This window comes from Vulpes vulpes, chromosome 5, assembly GCF_048418805.1.
Source record: "Vulpes vulpes isolate BD-2025 chromosome 5, VulVul3, whole genome shotgun sequence".
Lineage (NCBI taxonomy): Eukaryota > Metazoa > Chordata > Mammalia > Carnivora > Canidae > Vulpes > Vulpes vulpes.
In genome coordinates this window covers 119096098-119115467 of record NC_132784.1, presented here as the reverse complement: position 1 = coordinate 119115467, position 19370 = coordinate 119096098, and the positions used below count along the sequence as shown (strand labels likewise).

The window sequence follows — 19370 nt, the reverse complement described above, 5'->3', positions numbered from 1 at the left end:
GGTTGGCAAACTTTTTGTAGAAGGGCCAGATAATAAATAATTCAGACTCTACAGGCCACAGGTCTAGGCCACAACTAATCAACTCTGCCTTTGTAGTAAAAGCAGCCACAGACAATACATCACCAAACAAGTATGGCTGTGTTCTAATAAAACTTTGTATAAAACAGGCAGTCTGCAGGCTGTAATTTGCTGGCCCCGGATTTAGAGTATAAGGACCACACTGTAAACTGGGATCTAGTAACAGAGCGATTGAAAGTGATGATATAAGATACAGATTGTCACAAGACACTATGGAACTATCGGTTCATATTTAGCAGATGAGAAACACAATTTTATTGAATTACAGAAACTCTCTCCAGTTACAGAAATGAGACCAGACTGGGAAGTAAAGGGGCATTTGAGGAGATAGGACATCAAGTAGGAGGCAGCTATCATAGCTTAGGTCAGAGAAAGCACTGACCTGGATGAGAGCAAACACAGCAGAGTTTGGCAGATAAACTTGATACTCGTAAAATACATTGTATCTGGCAAGACTTGGTGGTTGGTTGAAAGATATAAACGAAAGAGAGGAAAGACAAATGCTTAGTAGACACTGATTTGAATCATGTTTAAAAGATATTCCTGTCAGTTTTCCATAAACATGAATGTTACAGGGTTAGATAAGCCGGCGTATGCATCCTGGGTTTTTATCACAATATGAAGACATTAGAATATAATCAAAACAGTGCAGTACTGGCACAAGAAGAGGCACAAGGATCAAGAGAACAGAACAGAAAACCCAGAAATGAATGCATGACTATATAGACAATCTTTGACAGAGCAAGAAAGAATATCCAATAGGAAAAAGTCTCTTCGATGAATGGTGCTGGAAAACTGGACAACAATGTGCAAAAGAATGAAATTGGACCACTTTCTTATAGTAGATACAACAATAAATTCAAAATGATTAAAAGACCTAAATGTGAGACTTGAAACCATATCTCCTGAGGCAAGGGAAACAAAAAATAAACTACTGGGATTTCATCAAAATAAAAAGCTTCTGCAAGAGTGAGGGAAAGAAACACTCAACAAAACTAAGAGGCAACCTAGAGAATGGGAGAAGATATTTACAAATGGCATATCCGATAAAAGGTTAGTATCCAAAATAGATAAAGATAAAACTTAATGCCCAAAAATGAATAGTCCAATGAAAAAATGGGCAGAAGACATGAGTAGACATTTTTCCAAAAAAGACATACAGATGGCCAACTGTCCGGAAAGATGCTCAACCTCACTGAACTGAGAAATGAACGTCAAAATTCCAATGATTCATCACCTCACACCAGGGCAAGTGCTACCATCAACAACAAACAACAGGTGTTGGCAAGGATGTGGAGAAAGGTGTGGGCATGAAGACTGGTGCAGCCACTTGGGAAAACAGTGTGGAGGTTCCTCAAGAAGTTAGTTAAAGATAGAGCTACCTTACAATCCAGCAATCTCACTACTAGGTATTTACTCAAAGTACACAAAAATACTAATACTAAAGTGATACACGCACCCCGATCTTTACTGCAGCATTATCCACAATTAGCCAAATGACGAAAACAGCCCCGGTGTTCATCAACTGATGAATGGATAAAGAAGATGCGGTGTATACTATGCACAATAGAATATTCCTCAGCCATAAAACAGAATGAAATCTTGCCATTTGCAACGACATAGATGGAGGTACAGAGTATTATGTTAGGCAAAATAAGTCTATTGGATAAAGACAAATACTGTACAATTTCATGCACACGTGGAATTTAAAAAACAAAGGGAAAAATAAAGAGTGAGAGAGGCAAACCAAGAAACAGTCTGAACTACAGAAAACAAAATGATGGTCCCCAGAGGGGAGGTGGGGGGGGATGGGTGAAATCTGTGATGGGGATTAAGGAGGGCACTTGCTGTGATGAGCACCAGGTGTTGTATGGAAGTGCTGAATCACTATATTGTACACCTGAACATAATACTACACAGCATGTTAACTGGAATTTAAAATAAAAATTCAAAAAATTTTAAAAGAACTAAGAAAAAAAGAACACTCAAATTATTATCAATCACATGAAAGCAGAGGTAGGGATAAAGGTGTATCTTAGGGTTAGAGAAGAGGAACTGTATGAGAAATACAATAAGGGAAGAGAAAAAAGAACATTAATCTTAAAAAATTATGTGAGAAAATGTCACTGTATTAAAATGCTTTTCCGGAATGTTGTTAGAGCATTAAACATCAATCATAACCTAAGACATTCTGGCCTTATGTGTATACCTACACAGCTATCTGTGGATCTCAGTAGAGCCAACCGTGTGTATGTGTATATATCCACACCTATATACACAGAGTGTTCGTGTGTACTCACATATGCGAAGACCCAGTTCTTCACTATTGATGGATACACTGGAATTAGTGGTATTTCCACTAAGAGCAAAGTCTACATCTGTCTTATTCACTATTGTATCCCTGAGTCGGAACATTGCTTGGCATAGGGTAGTTCCTTACTGAGTTGAGTGCATGAATAGAGTACAGTTATGGTTTTAAAATTATTGCTCCCTTTGGTTCCATAATTTGGCAGTGGGATTAACTCAGAACTGTTCCTGAAGGCTCACCTACCCATACAAGCAATAAAAAAAAGTAAAATAAAACAAAACCAACCTTGGTGCTATGAACGTATAGCCAGATTCGTCAAAATTATCTGGTTTCAGTGTTTCCGAATCTGCAAAGATAATGTTACAGGATTAGATAAGCCATCCAGAGTATGCATCCTTGGCTTCTAGGACAATATGAAGGCATTAGAATGATAACCTAGTAAGAAAAAAATAAAAAGAGTGTTTATATTCTAAATTGAAATACATCAATGAATATAAAGGTCCTTAACACTGCATACTAAGATTATAAAATCCATTTTAATTTCATAACACAAATTACACCAGTTCTATCAGAAAAATGTGTTCTAAATGTCCCATTTGCTAACCCTGCCATAACCAAGGTATCTCTCTATCAATGTTACATCAGAGTTCACTGAACATCTCAACACAAAATTTTTATCATTACGGTAAAGAAAAATGATTTCAATAAACCCATCGATGCCTTTAGTGAATTAGTAACATTTTTCATTTTAGGTATGAATTAGTAAGTGGAAGGAAAAAACACCCAAGTTTTTAAGCCTCAGAGAAAACCTAAATGTGAAATAGACTGCACATGAAAACACAAGCATATTCTTCCCCCCTTATTGCTGCTAAGGTTTGAGTGATCATGGAGGAAAATCTAGCAGATGAGAAGCACAGAGGATAATATCCAATAGGAATGGAAATATCAGTGGAAATGTCAAGTGTACTAAACAAAGAAATTGAGCAACAAGAAAATACTTGCCCTTCATTTTGCCCTTTTTGGCTGTGAAAATCCATCAGAAAGAGAAAGCAGGGAAACAAAAAAAAAAGAGGGTAAAGCAAAGGGGGTCACAAACAATATTTTATTCAATGACTTTCTTGAATAAAAATATTGTGCATAGATCAAAGGTTTATTTATGTACAACTGTACTCTGGAAAAAAAAGACATCTTTTTGAAGACTGGAAGGTATGTCCTATCACTTACTACTAGAACATCTTCTCTGTACTGTGGTGATTTCAAGGGTCTATTTTGCAAAGTGTTTAACGCAGGTGCAATGGCGACGATGTTAGCCTATATTCAGAAGCATTTACCAACCATCAAAGACCAACTAGTCATCATCCCCTCATTTATCATGTGAAGAACTAGCTCATGCAAAGTTGCTGGTTGTTAAAAAGACCATCATATCTATCAAGTGAAAGTGTAAATATAAAAGTATAAATTTAGCGTAACGAGGATTACAACTAACAGGGGAATGAAGGAAACTGCAGTTAAAGTCAGATGTAAAAGGTATATACACACATACAGACACGCAATTTTTTTTTTACTTCCCTACATATAATTTAGGTTGTTAGTATTAACTGATGTACAAAAGATATGATGGTCATTTTACTTTACTAAATCCAGTCACCCAAAACAAAGATTAATAATGACTTAAAATATGCACTTATGTTAATAATTACTCCACATTCCAAAAGATGCTTTAAAAAAATAATCCATTTGAGTTACTGAAGACATTATTAATTTGGATTATGAGAAGGAAGTTAATTGCCAGACCAAAGCCAACAATCAATGCAATTTAATTTATTCAAACAGAGTAGATGTGGAGCACAATATTATTCTTGCGAAATGCAAAAAAAAAAAAAAAAAGAAAAAAAAAAGAAAAATTAAAGCCTTATTAGCACAGTGCCATGAATAGAGACCATGTGAAACATTTTGCACCAGCTAGCAGACCCTTAAAATGACAGCAACAGAGGACACAGCACTGCAATGATTCTATGAGCACAAAGCAAGGCAGGGTAAGGTGGTGGGGATGCCAGTGAGACTGGGTACCTGCTCATATTCTATCCACGTAGAATATTTCTTGTTCCTTGCATGTTTGGAATGGGTTAGAATCATTGCTGTAGATTTGGTAGTAACACCTACTAAAATGTATAGGCCTTGGGCATTCTAATATCTAGACAAATTTATACAGCTGGTACTGAGAGATAAATAGACTCTGGGGTCGCTTTCATAGTACTTACATCTGGCCTGAGTTATTGTCTCTTCTATTTTGGCTTTTATATAGTAAAAACTGTAGGTTGGTAATACCAAGGCCAAACTGCAATAGAAACAAGAGAAGCATAAACACAAACAAACAACTTAAAAAAAAAAAAAGACACATCCAGTTAATGGAAAATCCAAAGATCTTCCTCATGGGAAAAAAGAGACATATTACTATGACAGGAAAATGCATTTAGCAAATAGAGTACTTTATTGAGTCTCGCCATCCAGAGTACCTCCGTTCTCTACATTGTCGGGAATCAGAAGAGACACAAGGAAAATAAGCTACTGAATGTGCCCATGAATTAGCTGAGAAAGAAGTGCTGTGTATACTGTATTTCCAGAAAAGTGTACTGAAAATACTCTGAGTGTTGAAAAAGATACAGAGTATCAGGGTTACATTTAGAGAAAATAAATAATATACTAATTGGATACCCCTCCTTCCTGAATTATACACCACGTTAAAGTGCTCTGCAGCAAATGTACACTATTTAAAAATTACATTAAATCTTGTCCTTTCTACTACACAATTTGTAAGATTATCTGAAATATACTCCCTGAAGGGGTTAAATACCCCCTATTTTAATACCTTTTAATACCTTGAGGAAAATTCCCTGATGTCTGTTGGTAAGAAAATTCAGATGCCTTTATAGCAGGAAGAAAGACTGCTTGCTCATCCTCTTGGTTCTTAGAGCATAAAGCAGTCAGAATATTTGACTATTAGGCAGTTTCAAAGGGCACAACCACATATGTGTAATTCTTGCACCCTGGAAATGGCTAATATACGTGTGTAGGACTTAACTATTCTGTAGCCACAGTCACAGCTCTGAATGACCCTGAATTAAAGCTCTGCTTTAATACTAAAGGAAACTTATGAACTAGTGGGTACCAAAAATGGGGGTAGAAGATGCCCAGTAAACTGAGTATTTTCAAAGAGCATTCGATTAATGTGACCTACTGAGTCATTAACACTCATTTCTAATATTTAATCCAAAATCCAGCAATGCACAGGAAAAGGTGTGCATTTCTAGGCTTCTGAGTATTTCTGCATATTTCTAGATCTTCTTTTAAATTACTTGTTTCCTGTTTCCCAGGCTTTGAGAAGAATGCCCAAGCTAGATTCTCATTCTCTATTTTTTTTTATGGCCAATACAGAACAGGGCAAAATATAAAATTTCAGGTTTTCCTTCTTATGACCATATATGTTAAAAATTCACTCTACAAAATGGGAAAAATAGCAAGGGTTTATCTCCTACAACTTAATTTTTCAGTCAAGATAGCAAAATGAGTGGATGCTTGTTACCTCCAATTCCCAAATCTTTCTCCTTCATTAAGTAATTCATAGACTGTCCTTATGAGAAAAGGTCAGAGAAATAAAATGTTATGTAGATTTAATGAAAATCTCTCCGTTCATTTTATAGGTAACTTCCTTTAAGGGGAGGCAGAGATGGAAATTAAAATAAGCAGTGCAATTAGTCTGAAAGGAAGATGACCTTTCATGATTCGCTTGCCATTTATAAAATGTAGAGTAGAATTACTGAGCATTTGAAGATTGTCTCCCACAAATTCCTCTCAAGGGAAATTAGGACATTTTTATTGCTCTATCAGCATTTATTGCTAAGAGAAACTTCTAATTAAAACCGATAACGTTATATCATGTGGCCGCTACAGTGTCACTCTCCAAGCTTGGGTTACATCTCACGTACCATAAAAATAGTGTTGGAACTCATGAGGAACACAAGAGAAGTTTTAAAATTGACATATCAAATATACATTTTATTGGCCTGCATGTCTCAGGTTGTTATTAAGAGCTACACTTCATTTTATAGAAAAATACAGTCACACTTGATTTACTTCCATCTCAAGGCAATGGTTATTTCTTCAACTTAAAGCAGATAAAATCTTTACCAACATTTTGAGTTGATGATGTTGTCATATGCAGTGTTTGCTGTCTCTCTCCATATAAAACCAACAGACCGAAGCTGCTTTATTTTCTCCCAGGGATTAAAGCCTAATAAAGCCAGTGGCCACCAGGTGGATGCGAGAGCCCATGCGATGTTTTTGTGACTCACATAAACATGGTTGACTTACTTAAATGGAATATAACATACTTTTCAACTCAATCATGACTCTATAAAACTAAATTCTTTATGAAAAAAGAGCAGTCTATTAATATAATTAATTACTATAATTCAACTGTGATACCTGAAATTACATCAAGGCTTAAGAAGACAGAAGTCACTAAATGAAATTAGATACTTTGTTCATTAAATCAAAACATGCCATTTCTTTCTTCTCCTTCTTTGACATAGTTCAACTATTTTTTTTGTTAATTGTGAATTTATTTACACAGTGATTCAGGGAAGTGCTATAGTGAAAACAGACTGAATCTGGCCTGAAGTTGTAAGTCCAATGTAGAGTACATTTGTGAGACTTTTACAGACATATTTAAGCAAGGTATAATGACAATTTAAAATTTATGACTGCCATTATTGTTGACTCATTGTTAAGGTTAAAAGGATCCAATTGTTCTAATTTACAATTTGTTCATCTAAGAAAAAAGGCAGGAAGCACTATTCCCACATAGTGAAGAGGATATAAACTCAGAACCACATTTGCAAGCTCTTGATTATCAGCTCAGGACCAGTTAAGTAGAGAAATTTGAGAGTAAGCATTTAGAAAAATTTTCAGCAATTTGGCAAAGTCCATGTCTCTGAAAGCTAATAAAAAAAATTTAAGCTTGAATTTTTAAAATCTTTTTTTAAGTTGATTTAGTAAATAATTTGTGTTCTGTTTTATATAAATGTGGGTACATCAAAAATATTATGAGACGCAGTGGTCTATGTAAATGTACGAGTGATTGGCAGTGAGCCAGGAATTGAAATCTTTTAGGAATGAGAGGAAGATGACAAAAGATTCAGAGATGAGGATTTTAGGGAAGACGAAGACAAAATGAGTAACAAGAAGGAAATATTCTGGGCAGCCCTGGTGGCTCAGCAGTTTAGTGTCTGCTTTCAGCCCAGGGTGTGATCCTGGAGTCCCAGGATCGAGTCCCACATCGGGATCCCTACATAGAGCCTGCTTCTCCCTCTGCCTGTGTCTCTGCCTCTCTCTTTCTCTCTCTCTCTGTGTCTCCCATGAATAAATAAATAAAATCTTTAAAAAGAAAAAAGGAAGGAAATATTTCTATCAACCTCAGTATTAAGAGCATGAGGAAGTAGGACCACTGGACAAGCCATGACCTCCAAGAAGAGTTAGACCAAGAAAGTGAAGGGGATGCTTGGCAAGTGAAGAATGGAGAACTTTCAAGGCACTATAGGGTATTTGTCCAGCTTTCTAAGGCCTTCTCCTTTGGAATGACCAGTATGTTACAGACTTGCCATTCATGGGGGAAAGTTATATCAACTGAGCATTTATATCAGATAATAGTATGATGTAACAAGTTTTAAGTTAACTTTCCACCTAAATATAAGTAATATAAACTAAAAATTTAAATGAGGAAATCAGTGATAACTAAAAACTATTAGGGGATTTTGTCATCATTTATTATCACTAACATAAATAGGTAAAATGATACTATTTTTAAAAGATTTTATTTATGTTTTCATGAGAGATTGAGAGATAGAGATATATATAGAGAGAGATAGGCAGAGACACAGGCAGAGGGAGAAGCAGGCTCCATGCAGGGAGCCTGATGTGGGACTCGATCCTGGTACTCCAGGATCACGCCCTGGACCAAAGGCAGGCACTAAACCGCTGAGCCATCCAGGGATCCCCTGTAAAATAATTTATATCACACATCTTCACTTCTAAAATTTATATTCCTAGCTTTTTTCCATTTTGAAAATTAGAGCTATACTTTTAATACATTTTTACACCGGAGAAGATAACTTTTGTTTTAATTACAGTGAAAATAGTTTCTGAAAATGCAGACTTAATATTTATCTACTGCAAAAACTGCTACTAGAAATAGGTGAAAGACACTGAACAGAATACTTTTGTATACGATATACATTTAAATCTAATTAATTACCTGTAATCTGTGCCATTCACAGGAGTCCATGTGTATGTCCTGTTGCCTTTGTCAATGTATCTCTAGAGAAAAAGTTTGATATGGTTGTTACCACCTTATAAAATCTATGTGAATTAATATGAAAAGCAGAACACTAAAATCTATTTATAAATTCTGTGGCCATTCAATACCCTCCTTCACAAATGTCTGATCTAGTCTACATTTACTTGTTCTGTTATGGGGGTGTGTGTGTATGTGTAAGTAAAGCAAAATTTTAGGACATAAATAAGTATCTGCCTCATAACTTTTAAGGACTTTCAAGTACAAAATCTTAGTAATTCATGTGGAATTTTTAACCTTAAAACTTTGAAACTATTTTCTAAGAAATAAATTTTAACAATACAATAGAAGGATATATTAGCTAAGCCTCAGATAGTTCCTTACTAGAATGTGTTTATGAGAAATTGGTAATACCAAGAAGTTAACATATCATTTCTAGATCCAAATGTATGATTAGCATATTACTATTCTTATTACGTCATTGTTATGGCATTTATCATAAGAGACTAATTACTTAGTACCACCGAAGGTCAGAAAAACAACTAAATCCACCAGGGAAAGGAAGCCCAAAGCTCAATATCTTGATGGATAAAGAATCTTTCATATATTGCTACAAATGATAGTAAAGAAATAATCATTCTTTCTTCTATTAGGTACAGTGATGACATATATGCATCTTTATATTTTTTAAGTTGTCTCCAGCTTTATTATCATCATCAGAAGAATAACTTTCACTGAAATGTTACTTGGTCTTAGGCATCACAATAACCACTTTACAATCATTGTCTAATTTAATCGACCCCTGGACTAAATACTATTTTCTTTTTTTTTTTAATACTATTTTCTACAATCTATTGATGAAATAAAAATACCTAAGTCTTCTAAAAAAATTTACAGGATGAAGGATAATGTATGATGCCATATTCATTTTATAACAACCATATATGTTTATATGTTGCCTTATGCAACAAATATTCTTCTGGTTTGCTCAACATGTGTGGAGGACAGAGAGAGGGAGAACAGGGATTGGTGAGGAGGTTTCTGGACTAGAAAAATTCTTAAAAATAAAAAGGAACAATGTTCATGTATTTCATACCACCCATAAAAAAAAGGCAAATTGGTGTCATTCAGTAAGTTAAAAAATAGTATATCATATTAAGAAAATAAACATGCAAGATAATGTTTTCTTGCAAAATTATTAACAAGCGAAGTCTACAGGTGGATATTGGTTAGAGGAATTTACAGTAAATTGAAGGAAGAAAACATCAATGTGACTAAATACAAACAAAATTAATTTCTAAGTTGAGGAAAGAATGTGTAGGTCAAAGAGTTCTTGGCAGAACGACATGGAAAAGTTGGCAGAGCTGTTGAATGATTTACATCTTTCCTCAAGGAGCGAGTGGGTAAAGAGCATGGCTAAAGTCTAAGTAAAGAAAATCGAAGTTTCAACAATGCCTGCAATTGCTATATACCTCCTCCTGTCCTCTGGTAATGGGGACCCCTAATGATATCAAAGTGAGAAAAGCCAAGTGCTAATGAACGGATCCTATTTGGATCCTAGGTCCATCTTAGAGAAAGACCTGCTGAGGAATTCAAAAGAAATGTATACATTTAAAGAGGCTGTTACTGAGGGAAAGGATATAAGTTATCCACGAACACAAATTTCCAGGCTCCAAAGCTTCTAGATTCTATGTATTTTTCAAATACTCAAATATATGAATGTCTGTGTATTTACTCCACACTTGACTGACAATAGATAGACACACTGCTCATAGGCAGAGTTCTTCCGCAACTATGTAAAACAATGTAAGTTTACTACATATTTATACCAGTGATTTATGGGTATAGTTGTGTTACCTCTTGATTTTATTTCAGGTTTAAATGCAAGGCAGTTATGACATATAGTGCATATATAGTGAAGGAACATAAGCCAAAAAAAAAGGTAAATGACTAAAAACCCAAGTCAATATATGAAACTCAACAATTAGAACATCTGCATGTACAAATCACATAACACATACAGCTATTAAATATTTCAATTTTGCATGACTGAACTGGCCTTAAAAAACATGGTAAAACATTAAATTGGGTGCTCTGGGGGCTCCTGGATGGCTCAGTGGTTGAGCGTCTACCTTTGGCTCAGGTTGTGATCCTGCGGTCCTGGGATCGAGTCCCACATTGGGCTCCCTGCAGGGAGCCTGCTTCTCCCTCTGCCTGTGTCTCTGCCTCTCTCTCTGTGTGTGTCTCTCATGAATAAATAAAATCTTTAAAAAAATAATAAATTGGGTGCTCTATTTTCTTTCTTTTTTCTTTAAATGAAGGTTTTTTTTTAAGATTTTATTTATTTATTCATGAGAGACAGAGAGAGAGAAAGAGAGAGAGAGAGAGAGGCAGAGACACAGGCAGAGGGAGAAGCAGGCTCCATGCAGGGAGCCCAACGTGGGACTCGATCCCGGGTCTCCAGGATCAGGCCCTGGGCCAAAGGCGGCACTAAACCGCTGAGCCACCGGGGCTGCCCAGGTGCTCTATTTTCTATGATAAAAATGGAGACATAAAATACAATTTTCAAGAACATACTATTAATAATGTAAAACATCAAGAAACCTGAAGCAAAACATTTTACAGAAATTAAAGAGTTAAGATAAAAAAAATACCCTTCTAGCAAAGGTCTTAAAAACGTGTTTGAGATAGCTGTTTTCTAAATACTGCTTTAATGGGAAAAACAAACTACCAATATCATTATTCACCTTTACATTTTATATAAGAATAAGCCTAACCTGATTCTTACCTCATCTTGAGATTTAACCAGAGTTCGAAATGTTTTTTCTCCACTCTCTCCATCGATCATTTTATTTCGAATCTATGGGAAAATAAAAGAATCACTTTATTGCAAGTACTAAATTGACTACCAAAGTATGACTATGAAAGTACTGGTGTTTCCAAGGTTTATACCTTATTTTAGAACAGCCTGAAAAAAAAAAATAGGGTGGTTGTACTAGTAGTTGTAGTTGTCCTTTGGGAATATTCTTTTAAAAGTTACCACATGATGGTCATTTCCATATTTTAAAATAATAAAGGTCCCCTTAATTGTTTTCACCTAGTCATTAATTTTTGAAATACAATTAATGAAAGAATGGTCAATTACTTTATGGAACCGATGGAAGGGAAACTGAGCCTTAACAGGATAGATAAGTAATATTATTACAGTCACTCAGCAGCGTGAGGGTCCAAGGACCACCTTGGTGCAACATTACATGATTCCGCTCTATCATTTTAAAATAACTTGTAACCAACATTCATTAAACACCTAAGACATCCCAGCTCTATGTCTTGGCCTTGGGTAATAATGATAATTAAATTATATTGTTCTATAATGAGAGAGTCAATGTATAAAACGTATAAAACAAGTGTATATTAAAACACAATGTAACAAATTTTATTTATTTTATTTTATTAATGTAATAAATTTTAAAAGAAATACAGTGGCCTTTGCATAGTTGAGAGAAGTTAATCTCTTACAAGTTACATTTGTACTGAAATACTTGAAACATCTCTACCTAGGGAATGGAAGAAACAAACTCATGTCACACACAACTTAAAATATTGATTCCTTTCCATATGACCATTTGGATGAGAGGGCCCAGGTTCCTGAAATTTTAACAACAATCATCACTGTGTATTATAGTACCTAGGAGAGAAGTGAAGCTGCTCAACGAATACCGTGGAATGGATGAGCCTCAGCACCTACCTGAGAATACTGTTCAGGGGTACACTCACCTCCACCTTAATGTCATTCTCTAATTCTGCATCAAGGAAATCCAAAGTTACTGGCTCCTGAGATTTGGGGTTCTACACAGAAAATAATAATAATTAAGCATATCTGACATTATGAAATGATGCTGTATACAAATAATTTAACATATATTCATATGTAAACAATTCCATAAATGTTACTTACCTAAGGTATATTAAATAGCTATATAAAGGTATCTGGTTTCATATACATATATTTTAAAGTAACAATAAATAGGCTACGAATCTGAGCCTTAAGTATAGCAGGAAAATTTGAATGTACCACCAACTGAAGACAGTCTCAGAGTGCTATGTTAGATACTACATTTATAACTACAAGTTCTGTGGGAATATGACAACTGAAGATCCACTCAACTTTAATTAGGATGGGGAAAGAGCAAAATAAAGCCATATGGATAACATATTTGGCAATTAAACAAAGGTAACATATAAATAATACATATTCTTTATATTTTAGAAAAATAGATTATATGAGGGAAAATCTTTTATAAACTATGAATCTGCTAAGTAAAACACTCTTCTAAGCATATTTTAAGATGCATAAAAAGCCAAGTTTGCTTCATATATATGAATCTCAAAAATTTGACATTATATTTTTATAAGTTAAATTCAGTAAATTTTTATAAGAAAATTTGTGATCAAGTCACAAGCACTTGAATAAACTATTATAATTAAAATCTAACTAAAATAATAACCCTTGGGTTCACTACATATGGTCTCTTGCTTTAACATCTCCTATTGCTTCTTCTTGCTGGTGTGCAATAGGTAAAATTAACTGTGAAATAAAGTAGATTCTTTATTTACACAAATATATCAAATAAAACTGTCCACCTGGCAAATTTACCGCATATGACATTTAACAATTTTTTCAATTATAAAATTAACTTATTGAATTATTTGATAAACAAAAATACATTGATTCTCTTATTACACTGCTAAGTAATGTGACATGCCATGATAGAATATCAAAGTTTATTAGATAATGAAATCTTAATATGCATCTAAAATTTTACAACTATGTAATTTTAGAAATTGATTTTTAAAGTTGACTAAAAATAAATACCACCAAAATGTGATATTTAATTGGACAAAAGTAATAAATATGAATCATGCTGTATCAGTGCAAGGTCACTAGAATTTTAATGATTTCAGCTTCCCAGGCTTTCCCGAAATACGTTCAGATTGTCACTATTTTTTTTTTAATTTTCTTAAACCACAAAATGAACCAGAATATCACTATTTTAAACACTGTTTTAGGAGGACTGACTACCCATAATAATAACAATAATTAAAAATATATGTAAACTAAACACTTATTTCCAATACTGAATGAGATTTTATATGGCATGTACTTATTTTATAATTATGACAAAAATGCCTTTCTTTAAGGAATAACCATTTAAATAATGAAAGTTTATGATTCCCATTGGTTTTAATGAATGGATATTCTTAAAGGCAAATGAAAAAATAATCTCAACTGTAACTGGCACTTCTATTAGAAAAATATTCACTGCTCATGAGCCTGATATCTAGAATCAGAAGTCTCTAGAATATGGAAGAGGAATATTAGATTGCTTAATAGCTGTTAATACTGACCATTGTTTGGACAGCAACATATTGCCTCAGAAGCAAATATTCATTTGAAATGTAGCATATTTCATAAGGAGAAAATAAAAATCAATATCAAAAATAATTGTAATCCTTTATTTAGAAAAACCAAACCAAGGAAGTCACTAATAAAAGGATACTCTACAGTGGACAATATTATTCAGAACTGCTTCTTTAAAGTCCCCTGAAATAAATCATCTTCACACAAACACCATAACAGCATTAAAATTTTAACACACTCACTGCAAAACAAAGTCAAGATAATCAAAATGATAAACTATAAACATAAATAAGAATATTATCTTACATGCAATGGATAATGCATAGCATGACCAGACCCAAACAGCATGCATGGAGGAGGCATTATCAGGACGAATTGGCAATATGAAGATCATGTCCCAATCCAACATATAAAGACATAGAGAAGAAAATGAAATCATAAAAGCAAAATGTCAATGCATAACTTGTACTTTGTAAATGGCAATCTGGCTGACCATTTTTTAAAAGACCGATCACAGGCACAGTGATTAGAAAATTCAAAAGCAGAACCCTCTAAATAAAAAAAAAAGTACCAAGCAAGTCTTGAGAACTGGAATCCAGTCCATTCTATCCCAATACTTTTGTTTGAAATTTTAAATATCTAACATTTCTCATGTGTAAAACTTTAATATCAGCTGATATAAAGATAACACCCTTTGTAAAACTAAAACAATAGGCATAATGCTTTTATACAAATTTTAAATGGAAATACTTAATAGTATTATGAAAACTACTGCCTATTTGAAAAAATATTTCCCAAAATTCAAATGTCTTGTGTAGTCACCAGTTTGCCATTTGAGGTTTCCTTAGAAGGAAAACAAAAATAAACCATTTTTCAGGTTGTTTGTTTTCAAATTATATCATAATATTTACATGCAATATTTGAAAGTACTATAAAAATGAAAACTCATTAAAAGATATAAAATGCAAAAAGTATACTGAAGATAATACACAAAAAGAAGCATGCATGGAGAGCAATGTAAAACAATTTAATAAGTCAAGATATAACATAAACATAATTTTAACCTCTATAGGAATCATAAAAGATATGAAGACTGATAGACATGGAGACCAGATTGCAGAGAATTCTAGAGCTACAAGAAAACTGAAGCTTCAGCATCCAGTGGCCCTGCACTTTAGAACAACCTGGAAAACCTAAAACACTATTCCTTAACTCGGTCATATCCCTGGTCATATTAAATCAGAGTTTTCAGGAGATGGAGCCGGAGATCAACATACATATTTATTTTCCTGGGGGAACATACAACATAGGGTAAAAAAAAAAAAAATCTTAGTTTAATTCTCCTGCTTTTCAAGTTAAGAAAGTAAAATGGGATTTAATGAACTACTCAAAGATACAGTATTAGCTATAAGTACAACTAACTTAGAATCCTGTTTTGCTAATTTATAGTTCAATAGTCTCTTCTTAGTATCATATAACCTCTGCATTATAATGCCACTAACTTTTTCTAAAGCAAAGATAACCTTACATAGAAAACATTAAGTCATACTTAACTTCCTTTGAAATTCTGAAATTCTCATACTGTACTGCACTAAACTGAAGGAAGTATCCTTTCTGCTGATTATTTTTAGTGTGAATACAGAAATATGCATATATAAAATAACATTTAAATTTTGTTGACAGAAAAGATTTTGCAAATGAATTTGTCAGGCAATAAAAATTCACATTTATGTGCAATTCTGGACACGTTTAATTAGCTTTAGGGAAATTTCTCTAACCTCTAATCCCAAAAAACTCTTTAGAAATTCAAAGAAATTTTGGCTTAAATTTTATGGTTTATAGAAACTATCACATCAGAATTGTATATCTCCACTTAGAAGTTAATTTCACAAGCAATTGTTAGGGCTACATGGATTTGACATTAATGTCATAATATTTAAGAACAAATTTATTTTTAGAAGCCATCTCATTATGATTGTTCTGATTAACGACATTACATAATTTACTAGCAATCTTTAGTTAGCAAATGCATACCGTCTGCCATCATTAATAACATTTTTGCTGTAGTTTATTGAGAAATTATGCTCATCTCCAACTCATGCTCTGGAAGCTTGAAGTCAGGAAAGGCAGCATTAATCATATGCTTTTAGGAAGAAAAGCTTAATCTCAACTCTGATTTAGCAAATTTGAAGGCACTGTCAATTTCATTCAGTTACCTGAACATTGGGTCTCCTTTTTCTTAAATTAATTGTTGGTATACCTACACCAATAGGCTGAAGCAACAGAAAGATGGTAATTCATCATGCTTTGTATCAATAGAGGTAAGGCTCCTATCCTACAATAAATTTTAATCAGGTATCATAGTGTTCGTGATGAATCAACAAATAAAATGAAAGTTTAAAAATATTTGCAGTGACTAAGAAAACTTCTGCTAGTAAAAAAATGGTTAGCAAAATGACTGCATATTTTCTTTTTTTCCGCCCAAAGAAGTACATATTTGGGAAGTGAGAAAGGTAGTTTGCCTCAGACAACTTTTATATTGATTTAAAAAATCCAGCAAATTTTAGTATTTATATAATTCAAATGTGTTAAAATATAAATATTATAGGGTACCGAAAAGTGTCAATATTAAACCTTTAAAATTTGTGCCTCTGTTTTCTGAAGTGTTACCCAATGTTGTATCTCTGGAACTGAAAGAGAATTTAATCCTAATACTATAAATTTATTTTATTTAATTTTTTAGATTTTTTAAAATAGATTTAAATGCTGACTTCTAACTGTAGATCATGCACAATTTCCTATACAATAAATATTTCTGAAGATTGACTAAAATTAGATATCTAATATGTTTAACTGATCTGGTGATTTTTATGAAACAAAATGGAAGAAATTTAAAATGCATTTGGGGAAAAAGCAGGATACATAATCCAGTATTTGCCCAAATGTGATCATGGTAGAGACAGTACACTTTGAGAAAATAAGAATGATTCCTTAGAAAATTAGATATGGAAAAGGTTTACAGCTACTTTATTTCCTGATATTCTAGCCCTTTTAAAAGGATTCTCATACTGCCTTCTACAAACTAAAAAATTGTACTGAAATAAATTTAAGATTATGGTTTCAGGAAGAAAGCGTAAGGCATTCAGCAAAGAACACTTGCAATAACACTAGACTTTGACCTTGTTACATAATAAGGGCTACTATGGAAACATAGCATTATCTTCCTTTGTTTTTACTGGTAAATTTCTGAGAAAGAATTTGAATAATTTTGTTAGTATACCAGTTATTACCACATTGGTCCTTTGTACTTGTCAATTTTTAAACCAGTTGTCTTACACTATATCATCCTTTGTATGTGGTTCTTTTATCCACCCATAATAGTATGCACCATCCCCCACAACACAGAAATTATAACGTTTAACCTATTGATGAGAATTCACAAGCATCTTTAATTCACAAGCGTGAATTTCAAAAAAAAGATCACACTGTTCAAACATACTTTAATGGTTTTATTAAATAATATTCTCTAAATATCTTTGTTATATACTTGCTTATAATAATTTCCTATATAAAAGTATGAAAAGCTGACATAATCCTGAAGAAAAATCACTTGGGCTGTATTAAGGGTTTCTACAGAATTTATATTTTCTTTGTAATTTTATGAGTTTTAGTAAATTATTCCAAATCTGAGCCAAATGTATGTTAACATCAAAGAGTAATAAAATTTTTCTCCACAAATACTGGTTATAAAGGGGGAAAACCTTTTTCAAATTACTAACTCTAAATGACAGATTTATATCTGTATATCATATGTGCATTATTCTCATTATTCTTTTTTATTATTTTGTCTCAATAATAAAGTTCCCTTTGGGGATGGGGTTAAGACCTACAATCATAAAAATGGGGATCCTTCATACTCTTCATCACGTTACTATTGTAATAACATCACATTGTTATTGCTTTTACATCACTTCAGTTATGGGAATGCAATTTAAAATATATGGTATATACAAAGACCAAACAATAATATTACAAATTTTTAAAAAATCTTAAAAGAGATTTAAAAAGTAAAAATTTCCAAATGTGACAAAATCATAGACTGTTTAGCTAATCATAAATAACTCTATAAAGAGGAACTTAATATACATGTTTATAAAGAACTGTGTTAGACTCAAAATAATGGGAAAAATGCCTATACCACATTCATAATAAAAAAAACTTGCAAAATAATACAGAGTGATCAGCAGCGACACTTGATTAGCTCATATTTAGATCAAGATGGATTTTATATGGAAGTTCCAAAGTGAGAAGAATTCAAATTGACATATTTATTGTAACCACTTAGTATAGTTTTATATTCAGTATCAACTGTTCTTAATTATCACTGATTTGAATGTTTAAATGACTCAACATTAAATGTGTGTGTTTATGCACCTACTTGTAGATGTCCTAAGATATCACTAACATTAAATACCCATGACTGAGGAAAGGAAGATAACCTAAATTTGGATATAATTCCCTTCAGCATGGGTTAAAGTATCTTCAGTATTGTCTTCCAAATTAAACAATAACCTGAAGATGCTTATAAATTACAATTATATAATAATATTTTGCCAGTTCTTGCTTCTAGACAAACATATATTCACCCCATTTGTGAAGTACTAATGGAAAGCGAAATAAGTTGGATGAGAAATACAGGAAAATATCTTACATCTTGGCATAACAATGAAGATAAAATAGTTAATCTACGGGATTTATCACCTTTTGCACACCTTCCTGATGAATAAACACTTTCCATTTCTGAAGCCCATCCCACAGAGTTCTACTTATTCAATTTCATTCACAGTTTTATAAGCCTGCCCAAAAGTAGAAAGAGAAATCCTCTGGGAGATGAAAAGGGGAGATAATTACCAGAAAATAGGGTGTTGGAAAATGTAGCCTGAGCAGAGAAGAACATTACTTATATTTATCAGGTTCACACCCATCTGGGAACTCTCCTCGTTACCTTACAGCCTTAATCAAAATCCCGAGTGGGATGTGTGAACTCAGGCATGGGGCGATAATGGCTGTCTTTGAGGTGTGAATACTGGTTAGTTAAATATTCGATAGGAATATGGGAGAGCTAAATTGGTAAGAGAAAATGAAAATTTTTCACACTTTCATACATCGTCATCTATTAACATGATAGATATTTAACATTCTTTTATATT

The 19370-nt window shown here is 33.2% G+C and overlaps 1 protein-coding gene across 8 annotated transcripts in view; it reads right to left on the bottom strand.

The window, feature by feature from the left end:
* Window positions 1-19370, bottom strand: part of CACNA2D1 (calcium voltage-gated channel auxiliary subunit alpha2delta 1) — a 478954-nt gene that overhangs the window by 39921 nt on the left and 419663 nt on the right. Inside the window, exons 19-25 of one of the 8 annotated variants that reach the window (XM_072759815.1) lie at window positions 16377-16433; window positions 12516-12587; window positions 11527-11598; window positions 8700-8761; window positions 4648-4724; window positions 3389-3409; window positions 2672-2732 (exon numbers count right to left, since the gene is read on the bottom strand). In XM_072759815.1, the coding sequence (XP_072615916.1) occupies window positions 2672-2732; window positions 3389-3409; window positions 4648-4724; window positions 8700-8761; window positions 11527-11598; window positions 12516-12587; window positions 16377-16433 (422 nt within the window). The remainder of the gene's footprint in view (window positions 1-2671; window positions 2733-3388; window positions 3410-4647; window positions 4725-8699; window positions 8762-11526; window positions 11599-12515; window positions 12588-16376; window positions 16434-19370) is intronic. The other 7 variants (XM_072759808.1, XM_072759809.1, XM_072759810.1 and 4 more) reach the window with 7 other exon arrangements.